The 16,441-nt window shown below is 35.1% G+C and overlaps 1 protein-coding gene across 6 annotated transcripts in view; it reads right to left on the reverse strand.

The window, feature by feature from the left end:
* Positions 1-16,441, reverse strand: part of SCAPER (S-phase cyclin A associated protein in the ER) — a 522,269-nt gene that overhangs the window by 364,317 nt on the left and 141,511 nt on the right. For all 6 annotated transcript variants that reach the window (XM_045448989.1, XM_045448990.1, XM_045448988.1 and 3 more), the window contains 2 exons: positions 15,246-15,386; positions 2,270-2,425 (listed from right to left, as the gene is read on the reverse strand). In XM_045448989.1, the coding sequence (XP_045304945.1) occupies positions 2,270-2,425; positions 15,246-15,386 (297 nt within the window). The remainder of the gene's footprint in view (positions 1-2,269; positions 2,426-15,245; positions 15,387-16,441) is intronic.

The following is a 16,441-nucleotide window of genomic DNA, read 5'->3' on the forward strand; positions in this document are numbered from 1 at the left end:
TGGTTCCAGATGGAAACCTGTAGCAACACTTGACCTCAAAAGCCATCTTGGTACTGGATTCCCTTCAGGACTTCCAGCCAAAGCTGTTCAGTTTGCAGACCTATGAATAAGCTGCCCACCATGCACTCTGGGCACCACGGCCACTGCACCCATTCAGGTGACCCATGCCACCCAGGAAATCACCATGTGAGCAGTCCTTCCAGCCCATGAGGTTGGCCTTCTCATCCCTAGTGGGCTTGACTTACTCTGGCTAGTGCTGACAAATCATAATGACACAGTTGAGAAACAGCAGAGATAGTCCAAAAGAGAGATCAAAGTACTCATGTACATAATCATATAGAATATGTAAGTGATCATACAATGTCATTATATTTAAATAACCATGTAATAGTCATATATGACAAATATACATACATACATGGTTGCATGTGGGTGCTTGTGTACGTATATATGTGTATGTATTTACACATGCACACATATATATGTAAAATACTTCCTTTTCTAAGACAAAATAAAATTACATTTGTGTTCATTTCTTTTCCTTTTTAGTTTTTCTAAACCCTGGCTGAAAAATGTAAAATATGTGTACATATATGTATATGCTTACCCATATGTATGTATGTTATATTTATGTATTTCCTATACCACTTTAGTCTTTTTAAGTGTTGGTTTTAATGTGCCATATCAACTGATAAAAGTGAGATGGTAATTGTATTTGGTTTGCAATTGAGTGGAAAAGCCATGTCATCAATAAGTCCTAAGAAATCATCCTCCTTATTAGTAAAATTGAGTATTTCTGTGCCCTCAAAATCTCTCTGTGGACCTCTACTCAAAGGCCAACTCTGCACCATACCATTAGAAGTTTCTTTTCAGTGTGAACATAACTGTAATTTATATCTTACATGTAGGTGCATGTCCACATGTGAGGATACTTTCTACCTCAAAATCATCCCCCTCCTCTAAAAAACATTTATTTTTCTTTTTTTTTTTTTTAATTTTTTTTTTTCAACGTTTATTTATTTTTGGGACAGAGAGAGACAGAGCATGAATGGGGGAGGGGCAGAGAGAGAGGGAGACACAGAATCGGAAACAGGCTCCAGGCTCTGAGCCATCAGCCCAGAGCCCGACGTGGGGCTCGAACTCACGGACCGCGAGATCGGGACCTGGCTGAAGTCGGGCGCTTAACCGACTGCGCCACCCAGGCGCCCCAAAACATTTATTTTTCTAATACAGTCTTTGATGCAAATATAATGTGAATTCAGAAAGCATACTTAATATGACCCAGAGCCTTAGCACATTTTTAGAATAATTTACCGGACATTTACACTTTGGCAACAAACCTCTCTTTAACAATGGGAAAACTGAGAAAGGCATTGATTTGCGAAAAACACAATCACAGGGTGCACCCTGCCTGCTGGTCTCATTGAGCTAATATATTCAACTGTGAGTTGTAAGAAAATGATGGTAATGTATACAATTTTGGGGAGGGTTGGTCATCTGTTGACTGTTGCCTCTGACTGTTGAACAGTTTTATATCTGTTTAGCAAATTCATTTCAACATTACTGATCACCCACGTATGGGTCTATTCTTTGAATTCTCCCTCACACTGGTTGTAACATCTTACTGGATCCCTCACCAATTAATTGAGTTGAATAAAATCTTTGACACCAGTTTAAAGAAACAAACAAACAAACAAAAATGTCAAGTCCTAAAAGAGTCTTGTGGGCAAGACTTTCTACTAAGTAAGATCTAAAATAGTTTATAAACATTAGTACAGTTCTTCCTATCCTGAAAACGGTACCTAAATTAGGGTTCACTACAGAGGTCAAGAGCCAAGCAATTAAAGTATCTGATGATATTGCCCAATAAATGACAGATGTTCCTTGTCATAAGCATAAAGATTGCCCAGTTCTGTAAGGCTACCTATACTCAATCAAACACATTCCTTTTTTAAATGGAAGAAGCTTGTTCTTACAAAGCCCAATTAGAAAAGAATAGATAATAATCTGTCCAATTTAGTCCTTCATCTGGTTGAGATTAGAGATTCAGACTCTATGACTGCTATGTACTGACGAAAGCACCGATTACCTTATCTAAAGGGGTACACATTGTCTTTTGGCAATCAGACCTCATATTTCCACAGTGCTATACTAAATGAGGCACCCTTGGGTCAGAGATTAGGTGTCACTCCATTTTGGATCATCAGCACCTAGCTCAGAGCCTAGAATACAGCAGGTGCTCAATAACTGCTTGCCGAATAAATTCTACCTGAACAGCTTCATCACGTGCTTGTTTTTCTTCCTGTCTTCGCTGACGTTCTTCCTGTAATTCATTAAGCCTCTGCTCGTATTCCTTCAATTTTGATAAGACATCATGGCGCTTATTCTGGGCTTCAAGGGTATTTATGAAGGCAATTTCATTTACCTTCAATAAAAACAAAGAAAAGGAGTTTCAAATCAAGTTAAGTCTAAGACACACCACAAAAATAAGAAACCCCACAGCAGTCATTATATAAAAATATAAACCACTAATAAGGAAGAAAACAAAAATTAAATATGGGTCTTTTCCTTTAATATTTACCTCAAAATGGATAATAATCCAGTGTATATAACAAATCCATTGGCCTTAGTAAGAAGTAATTTAGAATAAAGATCTGCCAATGAAATAGCTTTAGGTCAAGTAATGAATTAAGATTCTTACAAAAACATCTTGTGAAGTTCTACTTATTTCATTATGATTGCAATTATATAAATTACATTAAGACTTAAGTAGGTATGTACATGTTTTTCTAATGAGTTTGAGAAGACAAAACTTAAAGTGAGCATCACATCATTTTCCTTCAACATATACCAAATGCGTGACAATTAGGAACAAGATAGTGGAAAATGCACTACACCTCGACTTCACATATATTGATACTTACCAGCCAAGTTTTGCTAGAAAGTGAAGTTTTATGAGTAAAGTTTAGCTAAAGATAAAGCAGGGAAATGTCAGTTGGGATCAAATTTCTCATTCTTGAAAGCCAGAGGGAAGGCATGCTGCAGTGAAAATGATGGACTAAAACAGGGAAGTAAACACTGGGACTGACTCTGACAGAAGAACAGACTCCAGGAATCCATGCTGAATGGAATAAAACCTATCACTAGATAAGTTATACATCTCAGACAAGAATTTGAATACAGTTCTACCCAAGGTTTCCCACTTATCTTGCCACGTGGCCTCTTTTTTAAGTAGGATAATAACAAAACCATCCCTCAAACTGTACTAAAAGTATAAGGCAAACAGCAGTACTGAAGGAAAATGAATCATACTGTATCATGGCTCACACATTAAGCATAATCAAGATGAAAGAAAAAGAAATGGGACTTAATGTTCTAGACAAAAATAAGTAAAATAAAATTAGAAAAGTGAGCAAAAGTTAAATAATTTCAATCTGTGATGTTGGTCAAAGGGTACAAAGTCTCAATGATGGAAGATGAATAAGTTTTAGAGACGTGCAGCATGATCATGACACTTAACAATACTGTATTCTTGAAATGTGCTAAGAAGAGAGATCTTAAATCTTTTCAGCACATATGCAAACATACAAATGATAACTAAGGAGAGGTGATAGATATGTTAGTTAGCTGGGTTGTGATCATTCCACAATGTGTATGTATATTAAAATGAGTTGTAAACCTTAATATATATAATTTTGATGTGTCAATGATATTTCAATAAAGCTATAAATAAATAATAGATAAGAAGTTAACTAGAAACTAAAAAAACCCAATCTGAAAGAAAACAAAACCCACGAAACACCAGAAAATACCCTAGGCAAACTTTGTAATATAGAAGTTAACAAAAACCTGAATTTAAAGGTAGAAAAAAATGACAAAACAACATAACAATAAAAGATTAGAAAGCTAAGGAAACAAACTGAGGACAAAAGTAACACCATCATAGAATTAACTGAATTAGAACAAGCATGGAACAAATAAAGATGGCAAAAAAATAAATCGCTAAGTCTTTTGATAAGTTAATGCAGAATTTAAAAACGAAAATTTATGTATCAGTAACAAGCTTTTAATATAAAGAACAAATGAAGATGGCCTAATATAAGCATGAATAACATCTATAATTAAAAAAGACAAAAGAAAATGTTGCAACATATAATACAAAAAATTTTCCATGAAAAAAAAAGCAAATTGAGAACTTAAAGAAGCCATGTTGTCATGAAAAAATTTTCAGAAAATCGGTACCAAGAATATCCATATTAAATTACAAAACACTAAGGAAAAAGAATAACTCTTCTAAGCTTCTAAGCAGTAAATGCAAATCACCTATAAGAAGAGGGAAAAAAAAAAAAATCAGTTGGGCCTCAGGCTTCTCCCCAGAAGTAGTTAATGCTAAAGAAAATAAAACCTACAAAATTTTGAAGGAAAACCATTTTGAACTATGTAACTGATCTCTAGCCAAAATGTATTCAGATAGAAATGCCACACAGCCCAGGGCAACTGGGTGGTTCAGTCAGTTAAAAGTCCGGCTCCATTTTGGCTCAGGTCATGATATCATGGTTCCTGAGATCGAGCTCCGTGTTGGGTTCTGTGCTAACAGCAGGAAGCTTGCTTGGAATTCTCTCTCCCTCTCCCTCTCTGCCCCTCCCCCACTCACACGTGTGTGCCTTCTCTCAAAAATATATAAACTTTAAAACTATTAAATTTTTTTTAACGTTTATTTATTTTTGAGAGAGAGGGAGACAGAGAGAGAGAGAGAGAGAATGCAAGCAGGGGTGGGCAGAGAGGGGGAGATAGAATCTGAAAGACTCCAGGCTAGGAGCTGTCAGCACAAAGCCCAACACAAGGCTCGAACCCACAAACCATGAGAACATGACCCGGGCCGAAGTCAGACACCCAACCAACTGAGCCACCCAGGCGCCCCAAGACTAGCTTATCTTTTAAAACAACAACAGTAACAACAGTGAATCAAACTATATGATCAAAACTTTTCCACGTCTAAATGAATGGGAAACTAGAGATATCATTATCTGAAATATGTATTTCAGGAAGTAGATGGTTTGGAAGATAGAGGTGGTGAGCTGATGAGTTACACTGAAAGCCATCACCAAGCAATAGATAACTGAATCCAAAGATCAACTGTGCCCCTACAAAACAAGCCTCAGAAAGACTGAAGTCATGCCATGCATCTTTTCTGATCAAACTCTATGAAATTAGAACTCAACCACAAGAAAAAATCTAGAAAAAACACAAATACTACAGAAGTTAAATAACATACTACAAAACAATGAATGGGTCAACCAAGAAATCAAAGAGGAAATCAAAAAACCTGGAGATAAATGAAAACAGGACAGTCCAAAATCTTGGGATATAGAAAGAGCTATTTTAGGAGGGAAGTTTAAAGAAATACAGGCCTATCTCAATAAGTAAGAAAAACCTCAAATACCCTAACCTTCTGCCTAAAGGAGCTAGAAAAAGAACAACAAACAAAATTCAAAGCCAGTAGAAGGAATGAAATAACAAAGATTGCAGCAGAAATAAATTCAATAAAAACCAAAAAAAAAAAAAAAAAAAATCAGAACAAAACAAAACACAGAACAGAGTAATGAAACCAGGAGCTCATTGTTTGAAAACATTATCAAAATTGGTAAACCTTTAGCCAGACTCATCAGAAAAAAGAAAAAAAAAAAAAGGACCACACTGGACAATCTCGAAGAAATTGATAAATTCCTAGAAACCTATAACCTGCCAAAACTCATTCAGGAAGTAATAGAAAATTTGAACTGACAGATTACAGGCAATGAAATTTAAACATTTAAGTAAGGATTAAAACCTGTACTTCTCAAACTATTCTAAAAAAACAGAAGAGTTAAAAAAGCTTCCAAATTCATTCCATGAGGCCAGAATTACCCTGTTACCAAAACCAATACCAGACAACACAAAAAAAGAGAACAGGGGAGTATCTCTGATGAACACACATGCAAAAATCTTCAACAAAATATTAGTGAATCCAACAATACATTAAAAATAACATTCACCACGATCAAGTGGGATTTATTCCTGGGATGGAAGAATGGTTCAATATTCACAAATTAGGGGCACCTGGGTGGCTCAGCTAGTTAAGCAACCGACTTTAGCCCAAGTCATGATCTTGAGATCCGTAGGTTCAAGCCCCACGTCAGGCACTGTGCTGACAGCTCACAGTCTGGAGCCTGCTCAGGATTCTCTGTCTCCCTCTCTCTCTGCCCCTCCTCCTGCTCACACTCTGTCTCTCAAAAATAAATAATAAACATTAAAAAAAAATGGCTCAATATTCACAAATCAATTAACGTGATACATCACATCAACAAAAGAAAGAATAAAAACTGTATGATCATTTCAAAAGATGAAGAAAAAGCATTTGATAAAGTACAATATCCACTTGTAATAAAAACTCTCAACACAGTAGTTTTACAGGGAATATACCTCAACATAATAAAGGCCATCTATGAAAAACCTACAGCTAACATCATACTCAATGGTGAAAAGCTAAGGTCAGGAACAAGACGGGATGTCTACTCTCACCACTTTTATTCAACATAGACCTGGAAGCCTTAGCCACAGGAATCAGGCAACAAAAAGAAATAAAAGGCATCCAAATTGGTAAGGAAAAATTGTAACATTCACTACTTGCAGATAACATGATACTACATATAGAAAACCCTAAAGACTCGACAAAAAGAACTACTAGAACTGATAAATGAATTCAGTAAGGTCACAGGATACAAAATCAATACATAGAAATCCATTGAATTTCTATACACGAAGAATTTCTATGAAGTAGCAGAAAAATAAATTAAGAAAATAATCTCATTTATAAGTGTACCACAAATAATAAAATACCTGGTAATAAACTTAGCCAAAAAGGTGAAAGACCTTCTGAAAACTATAAAATAGTGATAAATTGAAGATGACACAAACGGAAAGATAGTCCATGCTCATGGATTGGGAGAAGAAATATTGTTCAAATGCCCTTATTACCCAAAGCAATCTACAGATTTTATGCAATCACTAGCAAACTACCAACAGCATTTTTAATAGAACTAGAACAAATAACCCTAAAATGTGTATGTAACCACATCAGGTCTCAGATAAACAAAGCAATCTTGAAAAAAAAGAATGAAACTGGAGATACCACAATCCCAGATTTCTAGGTATAATATAAAGCTGTAGAAATCAAAACACTATGGTACAAATACACACACACACACACACACACACACACACACACACACACAAAACCACACAGATCAGTAGAACAGAAGAGAGAGCCCAGAAATAAACCCATGATTATACAATGGAACCAAGAATATACATTGGAAAAAAGAGTCTCTTCAACAAATGGTGCTGGAAACTGGACAGCTACATGCTAGCAAATGAAACTGGACCACTTTCTTACAAACTCAAGATTAAAGACCTAAATGTAAGACCTGAAACCATAAAAATTCTAGAGGAGAGTATAGGGAATAACTTCTCTGATATCAGTTGTGGTAACATTTTTCTAAATATACCTCCCAAGGGAAGGGAAATAAAAACAAAAATAAACTATTGGAACTATATCAAATTTAAAAGCTTCTCAAAGAAATCTATACATTTAATCCAAACCCTATCAAAATACCACCAGCATTTTTCACAGAGTTTGAACAAACAATCCTAAAATTTGCATGGAACCACAAACACCCCAAATACCCAAAGCAATCTTGAAAAAGAAATGCAAAGCTGGAAGCATCACAATTTTGGATTTCAAGTTATATTACAAAGCTAAAGTGATGAAGACAGTATGGTACTGGCACAAAAATAGACACATAGATCAATAGAACGGAATAGAAAACCCAGAAATGAACTCACTATATGGGTAATTAATCTTCAATAAAGCAGGAAAGAAAATCCAATGGAAAAAAGACAGTCTCTTCAACAAATGGTACTGGGAAAACTGGACAGCAACATGCAAAAGAATGAAACTGGACCACCTCCTTACACCATACACAAACATAAATTCAAAATGGATGAAAAACCTGAATGTGAGAGCTGAAAAACCATAAAAATCTTAGTAGAGAACACAGGCAATAACCTCTTTGACATCAGCCACAGCAACGTCCAACTAGATACATTTCCCAAGGCAAGGAAAACAAAAGCAAAAATAAACTCTGAGATCTCATCAAAATAAAAAGCTTCTATACAGTGAAGAAAACAATCAATAAAGCTAAAACACAACCTATGGAATGGGAGAATATATTTGGAAATGACATCTCTGATAAAGGGTTACTATCCAAAACATATTAAAAACTTATAAAATTCAACATCCAAAAAATGAATACCTCAATTAAAAAGTGGGCAGAGGACATAAATAGGCATTTTTTCCAAAGAAGACATCCAGATGGCAACAGACACATGAAGATGCTCAACATCACTGATCATCAGGGAAATACAAATCAAAACTACAATGAGAAGCACCTCACACCTGTCAGAATGGCTAACATCAACAACACAAGAAATAATAGATATTCACAAGATTGTGGAGAAAGCAGAACCCTCTTGCACTGTTGGTGGGAATATAAACTGGTGCAGCCACTTTGGAAGACAGTATGGAGATTCCTCAAAAAGTTAAAAATAGAACTACCCTACAACCCAGCAATTATGCTACTAGGTATTTACCCAAAGAATACAAAAATACTAATTCAAAGGGATATGTGAACCACAATGCTTATAGCAGCATTATGTACAATAGCCAAATACAGTAATAGCCCAGTGTCCACAGACTGATGAATGGATAATGAAGATGTGATGTATATAGGGAAAATTGAATATTACTCAACCATAAATAAGAATAAAATCTTGCCATCTGCAATGACATGGATGGAACTAGAGACTATTATGTTAGGTGAACATAAGTCAGAGAAAGACAAATACCAAATTACTTCACTCATATGTGGAATTTAAGAAACAAATGAGAAAAGGAAAAAAAAAAACAGATAAAGTGAGAGAGACAAAGAAACAGATTCTAAATTATAGAGAACAGACAGTTACTAGAGGGGAGGATGGGTAGAGGGATGGGTGAAACAGGTGATGGGAATAAGGAGTGCACTGGTTGTGATGAGCACCAGGTATTGTATGCAAGTGTTGAATCACTATGTTGTACACCTGAAACTAATCTTACACAGTATGTTAATTGGAATTTAAATAAAAACTTAAATAAGAAAAAACAAAGTTTCTGCAAAGCAAACAACAAAACTAAAAGACAACCTACTGAATGGTAGAAGATATTTGCAAATGACATATCCAACAAAGGGTTAATATCCAATATACATAGGAATTCATACAACATCCCCAAAAACAAATAATCTAATTAAAAACTGGGCAGAAGACATGAACAGACATTCCTCCAAAGAAGACATACAACATGGCCAACAGACATATGAAAAGTTGTTCAACAGCACTAATATTCAGGGGTACACAAATGAAAACCACAATGAGATATCACCTCACACCTGTCACAAAGGTTAAAATCAAAAACACAAGAAGCAACAAGTGTTGGAGAGGATGTGGAGAAAAAGGAACCCTCCATTCACTGTTCGTGGGAGTGTAAACTGGTATAGCCACTGTGGAAAACAGCACGGAGGTTCCTCAAAAAATTAAAAATTACCATATGATCCAGTAATCCTAGTACTCCTAGTACTGGGTATTTACCCAAAGAATCTGAAAACACTGATTCAAAAAGATATATGTACTCTTATGTTCATTGCAGCATTTTTTACAGTATCTACATTATGGAAGCAACCCAAGTGTCCACTGATAGATGAATAGGTAAAGGATATGTAGTATTTATATACAATGGAATATTACTCAGCCATAAAAAGGATTGAAACCTTGCCATTTGCAACAGCATGGATGGATCCAGAGGGTATTATGCTAAGCGAAAGTAGTCAGAAAAAGATAAATACTATATGATTTCACTTCTATGTGGAATTTAAGAAACAAAGCAAATGAAAAAAAGAGAGAAACAAAAAAACAGACACTTAGAGAACAATCAGGTGGCTGCCAGAGGGCAGCTGGGTAGGGGAATAGGTGAAACATGTGAAGGGGATTAAAAGTACACTTATCATGATGAGCAGTGAGTAATGTATAGAATTGTTAAACCACTATATTGTACACCTGAAATTATTGTACACCTGTATGTTATTTAAATGGGAATTAAAATTCAAAACAAATATTCCCAAACATCAAAAGAAATAAAAGTAAAGATTAGGGGTTGGGGCTAAAGATGCAAATCTAGGAGTCACTAGAGAGATGACAGTTAAAGCAAGATAATGATTGTCATACTCGAGGAAAAGAACAAGTGAAATGGGCTGAAGTCAGTAAAACTTAGGCATTAAATGAAAAAGGAAAGACAGTAAAGGATTAGTTAGAAAACATAAAGAAAATCAAGGTAGTGCAGAATATTCTAGAAAATGTTATTTCACGGGATTCATAATGGAAAGATTCAGAAAAGTCTTTTAAACTTAGTGATAACATTCTATACTACGGTGATACTATTCTATGTATGTATTCTATGTATAGCATAGAGGGAAAATGGTATTATAAAAAATTCAAGAAGATATGGGTGATGAGGTGGTGAAAATCAGCTCAGCCCACTCTTTCCAAGGAATCTGCAGATTCACAAAAGGCCAGAATAGATAATCTGCAGAACTGGAGTATACAAGTAGGTAGTCTAGAGGAAAAAAAGCAAAGGAGTAGGCACAAGAAGTAATGAAGCAAATTCAAAGAGCAGGCAAGAGGACATAGCACATGGAAGAGGGCTACTGCCAGAAATCAGGAAAAGGAGATCTATTCCTCATAAAAAAATTAAAGTCTACTGTAATAATGAGTAGATGTTCCAAGTGAAAAAATCGGGTCCTGATTAATGTAGGTTATAATAATAGTCACTATCAACTAAACAGTGGATGTTTTGCTTTCAACCATGTATATACCCCAAAAATAAGGAATTTGAAATGACTATTAACTTACTTCACAAACTCACAGAAGGTGTATATGAGATAAAAATTATATCTTGATTATATAACAGGACTAAAATGAATATATTTGGTACATGTCTCAAGGAAATTACATTTCTAGTAGACCTTAAGAATATTTTTAAGGCCAGAAAAAGCAACCACCTTAAACAACTAAAAAATTAGGGAAATACATAAAACATATCAAATTCAATTAATGTAATACAGAAAATATCAAGAGAACAAAAACTATATTATTTTGCAATAGATGCAGAAAAGCATTTGACAAAATCCAACACCCTTTTATGATACAAACATGCAACAAAATAGGAATAAAAAGGAACTTCCTCAATCTGATGAAAGGCATCTATGAAAACCCCACACCTAACATCATACTTTATGATAAAAGACTAAATACTTCATCTAAAGACTGGGAATAAGACAAGGATGTCATGTCCACATTTACCACTTCAACACTGTATTTCAGGTTCTACCTAGAACAAAAAGCAAGAAAAACAAATCAAAGACATTCAGGTTGGAAAAGAAGTAAAAGTGTATCTATTCGCAGATAACATGATCTTGGAGACAGAAAATCCTAAAGAATCCACTAAAAAGCTATTAGAAGTAAAGAGCCAGTTCAAACAAAGCTGTAAGAAACATGATCAACATATAAAATTCAACTCTATTTCTGTACACGAGCAGTAAACAATCTGAAAATGAAGTTAAGAAAACAATTTCATTCTGTTTGATCCCTGAGAAATATTCCATTGTGTGTGTGTGTGTGTGTGTGTGTGTGTGTGTGTGTGTGTGTATCCACCCACATCTTCCTTATCCATTCATCAGTCAATGGACATTTGGGCTCTTTCCATAATTTGGCTATTGTTGATAGTACTGCTACAAACACTGGTGTGCATGTGCCCCTTCGAATCAGCATCTTGGTATCCTTCGGACAAATACGTAGTAGTGCAATTGCTGGGTCATAGGGTACAATGTGGATGGAACTACAGCGTATTATGGTAAGCAAAATAAGTCAAAGAAAGACAAATATTACATGATTTCACTCAGGCGGAATTTAAGAAATACAACAGATGAACATAGGGGGAGAAAGAAAAATAACATAAAAACAGAGAGGAAGGGGGCGCCTGGGTGGCGCAGTCGGTTAAGCGTCCGACTTCAGCCAGGTCACGATCTCGCGGTCCGTGAGTTCGAGCCCCGCGTCAGGCTCTGGGCTGATGGCTCAGAGCCTGGAGCCTGTTTCCGATTCTGTGTCTCCCTCTCTCTCTGCCCCTCCCCCGTTCATGCTCTGTCTCTCTCTGTCCCAAAAATAAATAAACGTTGAAAAAAAAATTAAAAAAAAAAAAAAAACCAGAGAGGAAGGCAAACCATAAAAGACTCTTAAATGCAGAGAACAACTGAGGGTTGCTGGAGGGGTGGTGGGGCAGGGATGGGCTAAATGGGTGATGGGCATTAAGGAGGGCACTTGTTGGGAGGAGCACTGGGTGTTACATGTAAGTGATGAATCACTAAATTCTACTCCTGAAACCAATACTACACTACATATTAACTTGGAAATAAATAAACAAACAAATAAAATGAGACAAGATTAAAAAAAAGAAAAGAAAACAATTCCAATCTGCAATCATGTCTATAAGAGTACATACTCAGGAATAAATTTAAATGAGTTGAAAAACTTTTTGCATACTAAAAACTTCAAAGCACTAAAGAGACATGTATCAATGTAACAGGATATTATAACAGTAATCAAGATAAAATGGCATTGGCATAAAAAAAGGCATCGAGACAAATGAAACAAAATAGAAACAAACCCATACAGTATATGGCAAATAGCTTTCAACAAGGGTCCTAAGGCAATTCAATGTAAAAAGGACAATCTTTTCAACTGGTACTTGAATATTAGATATCCCTATGAAAATATGAACCTCAACCCCATCTTGCACCAGATACAAAATTTAATTCAAAAGAGGACACAGATGTCATTGTAAAATTTAAAACTCCTACAAAAAAATTAAGAGAAAATCTTAGCGACCTTAAATTCAGGTAAAGATTTTTTAAATAGGACACAAAAGACACATGGTACAGAAAAAAAAAAAGTTAATATATTGGACTTGATCAATTTTTAAAACTTCAAAAGATACTTTTAAGAAAAAGAAAAGGCAATCCAAGGTCTGCGAGGAAGTATTTGCAAAACATAGATCTTAGTATCTAAAATACATAAAGTCCTCTAATAAATCTTTTCATTTGTGACAATGTGGATAAAACTGGAGGGCAATATGCTAAGTTAAATGAACAAGACAAGGAAAGACAAATGCTGCACGGTATCACTTAAATATGGAATCTAAAAAAAAAGTTGAACTCATAAAAATAGAGAGTAGAAATGTGGCTGCCAGGGGCTAAGGGTAGAGAAAGAAATAGGGAGAGGTTAGTAAAAAGGTATAAACTTTCAGTTATAAGAAGAATAAGTCCTGAAGATCTAATGCATAACACAGTAACTACAGTTGATAACACTAATTGAAATATGCTAAGAGAATAGAACTTAAATGTTCTCTCGCTCACAGACACGCATAAAAGATAAACATGTGAGGTGATGGATGCATTATTTAACTTGATGAGGGGAATCCTTTCACAATGTATATGGATATCAAATCATCATGTTGTATACTTTATATACCTTACTATTTGTCAATTATACCTCAGTAAAGCTGAAAAAACTCAACAATAAAACAATCCAACTTTAATAAATGTACAAGATATTTGAACAAACATTTCACCAAACAAGAGCTAAAGATATGAAATAAGCACAAGAAAAGATGTTCAAAAATGAAAATTAAAACCAAATGAGATACTGTACACACATAGTAAACTTACGTGGCTAAAATTACAGTGTGTAATCATGTCAAATGTTGGTGAGAATGTGGTTAATTAGAACCCTCATCCACTACAAAAATCCCCTGCTTTCCAAAAGTTCTCATTACACCACTTCGCTTTTACAAGAGACCTACATTATACTTGTTTTCCCTAACCAAAAGAAAAGAAATCCAAAAAGAATTTCTGCTTAATGAAAAAAGGCAAAAAGCAAAAACTATATTCAGTGTTTTACAGGGAGCCATTACAGAGCTAGCACACCCCAAATAGTGAGAGAGAGTGGACTGCCACACTTATTCTCCAGGAGCTACACTCACCATCTCAGCTTTAGGCCACCATAGTTTTGAACTGTGTGAACATCTGTGCTTTATCTCAATTTATTTTGTGCATCCATTAGCAAGTAGTGTTCTAACATATCAGAAAAGACTAAAAGAGGTTATTGTGGGGTCGGGAATGCTCAAATTTTTTTCCATATAAATTAATGGTAATTGCATCTTTATGGCATTTCAGGTTACAAAAGGTTTCATAGGAACACTCTACTTTCAGATAGTAGAGGAAACTTATATGATAACCATTTTGGAAAACTGTTTCTTCAAAAGTTCAACATGAACCTATCATGATGCTCTGCTAATTCATTCTTAGGTATTCACCCAAGAAAATGAAAGCACACATCTGCACAAAGATTTACACATGATGATTCACAGCACCTAGATCTTTAATGGCCAAAAATTAGAAAGTAAGCAAATACCCATCAACAGGTTACTGGATTAACAAATTATGGTATTTCTATACAATGATACACTTCTCAGCAATGAAAAGGAACTGATATACACAACAGTATGGATTACATTCAATATAACTATGTTGAGTGAAAGATGCCAGAGGAAAAGAATATATACTGTACGATTCCATTCATATAAAATTCTAGAAACTGCTAACATGTATAATGACAAAAAACAGATCAGCAATTGCACAGTAACAGAGTTGGAGGAAGGAATGAATACAAAGAAGAATGAACAAACTTCTGAGGGTGATGGAACTGTTTATTATCTTCACTGTGCTGATGGTTTCAGGAATATATACATGTCAAAACTCATCAAATTGAAGCTTTACATATGTGCTATTTATTGTCTGTCAATTGCACCTCAAAAAAAGCTATAAAAACATAATATATACCTCACAGGATTACTATAAGTATATGATATTGCACCTAATAAGTTTTAGTGAGCCTGTTATTCTGGCACAGAATAAACACTTCATAAATATTACTTCTCATATTAACAACTGAAAAAAAGTACTTGGGTAACTAATTCAATGTTCAAAGCACCTAAGATCTACCTTAGCTTCTTCCTCTTGTGCTTTTTTAACAATTGCTTGTAACTGCACCTCTCGTTTAAATTCAGCATGAAGTAACTTCTCTTCCATCATCCTGCGTCGCTGATCTAATAATTCTTCCTTCCACTTCCGGACATCTTTCTCCTATACAGAGTTATCATATCATTAATTTCAGCATACATAGTAATTTAACAGAAGGGAAAACTGATAAACAGCTTCGGAATGATAAATTCTAGAACCCAGAAAGACCTAAAGGAGCATGACTAATGATTGAGAACACAGACTAGGAAGCCAGACTGCTTGAGTTCATAATATACTTTGGTCACCTGCTAGCTAAAATCAAATGCTGGCTCAACATGAGTGGGAATAAAACTAGCATTCAACTGAAGTTGAATTTTAGCTACATAATTATGCATTTAACAACCTCAAAAAGTATAATGCAGAAACAGCACTGGATTAAGAGCTAGACCACAGATCTTTAAAGCCCTTGCTCAGCAAATTATTGGTAATGTGACACTGGAAACAGCACTTCACCTCTCCTAGATTCAGTTTTCACACCTGTAAAATGGGATTCAGTATGTTTAGTTCTGTGACCCACAAAGAATTCTGGTGATCAGATGAGACCACATATGTAAAACAGTGTTGAAATAACAACCTATTATATAAAAGGAAGGTGGGATTTATCATTAAAATTAATGGAAAAATTAAACCAGGTTGTACCAGTTGTACAAGCTCTAATGTCTTGTACAATTTCAAGAATTTATTATTCTGTTTGCAGGAATACTTGGAGATTACATATATATATGTAAGAAATTAAACTATATAATTTTTCCTGCCTGAAAAACACAGTAAGAGGTGAAGTTGTAGTTGTGTTACAGCATTTCTCTAAAGCTGAAATTAAATAATACATTAACTCTTATAGAATCCTACAACATGCAGTTTTTCATTTTGATTTATTGATTCTGAATGATCAAAATAATAATAATGACAAATTCTTAAGATTCGGGTAAAGAGAGGCACCCAGGTGGCTCAGTCATTTGAGCATCCAACTCTTGATTTTGCCTCAGGTTATGATCCCAGGGTCATGGGATCAAGCTCTGTGTCAGGTTCTGTGCTAAGCATAGAGTCTGCTTAAGATTCTCCCTCTCTCTCTCTCTCTCTCTCTCTCTCTCTCTCTCTCTCTGTCTCTCTCAGGGCGC

Source organism: Leopardus geoffroyi, chromosome B3 (genome assembly GCF_018350155.1).
Source record: "Leopardus geoffroyi isolate Oge1 chromosome B3, O.geoffroyi_Oge1_pat1.0, whole genome shotgun sequence".
Taxonomy (NCBI): Eukaryota; Metazoa; Chordata; class Mammalia; order Carnivora; family Felidae; genus Leopardus; species Leopardus geoffroyi.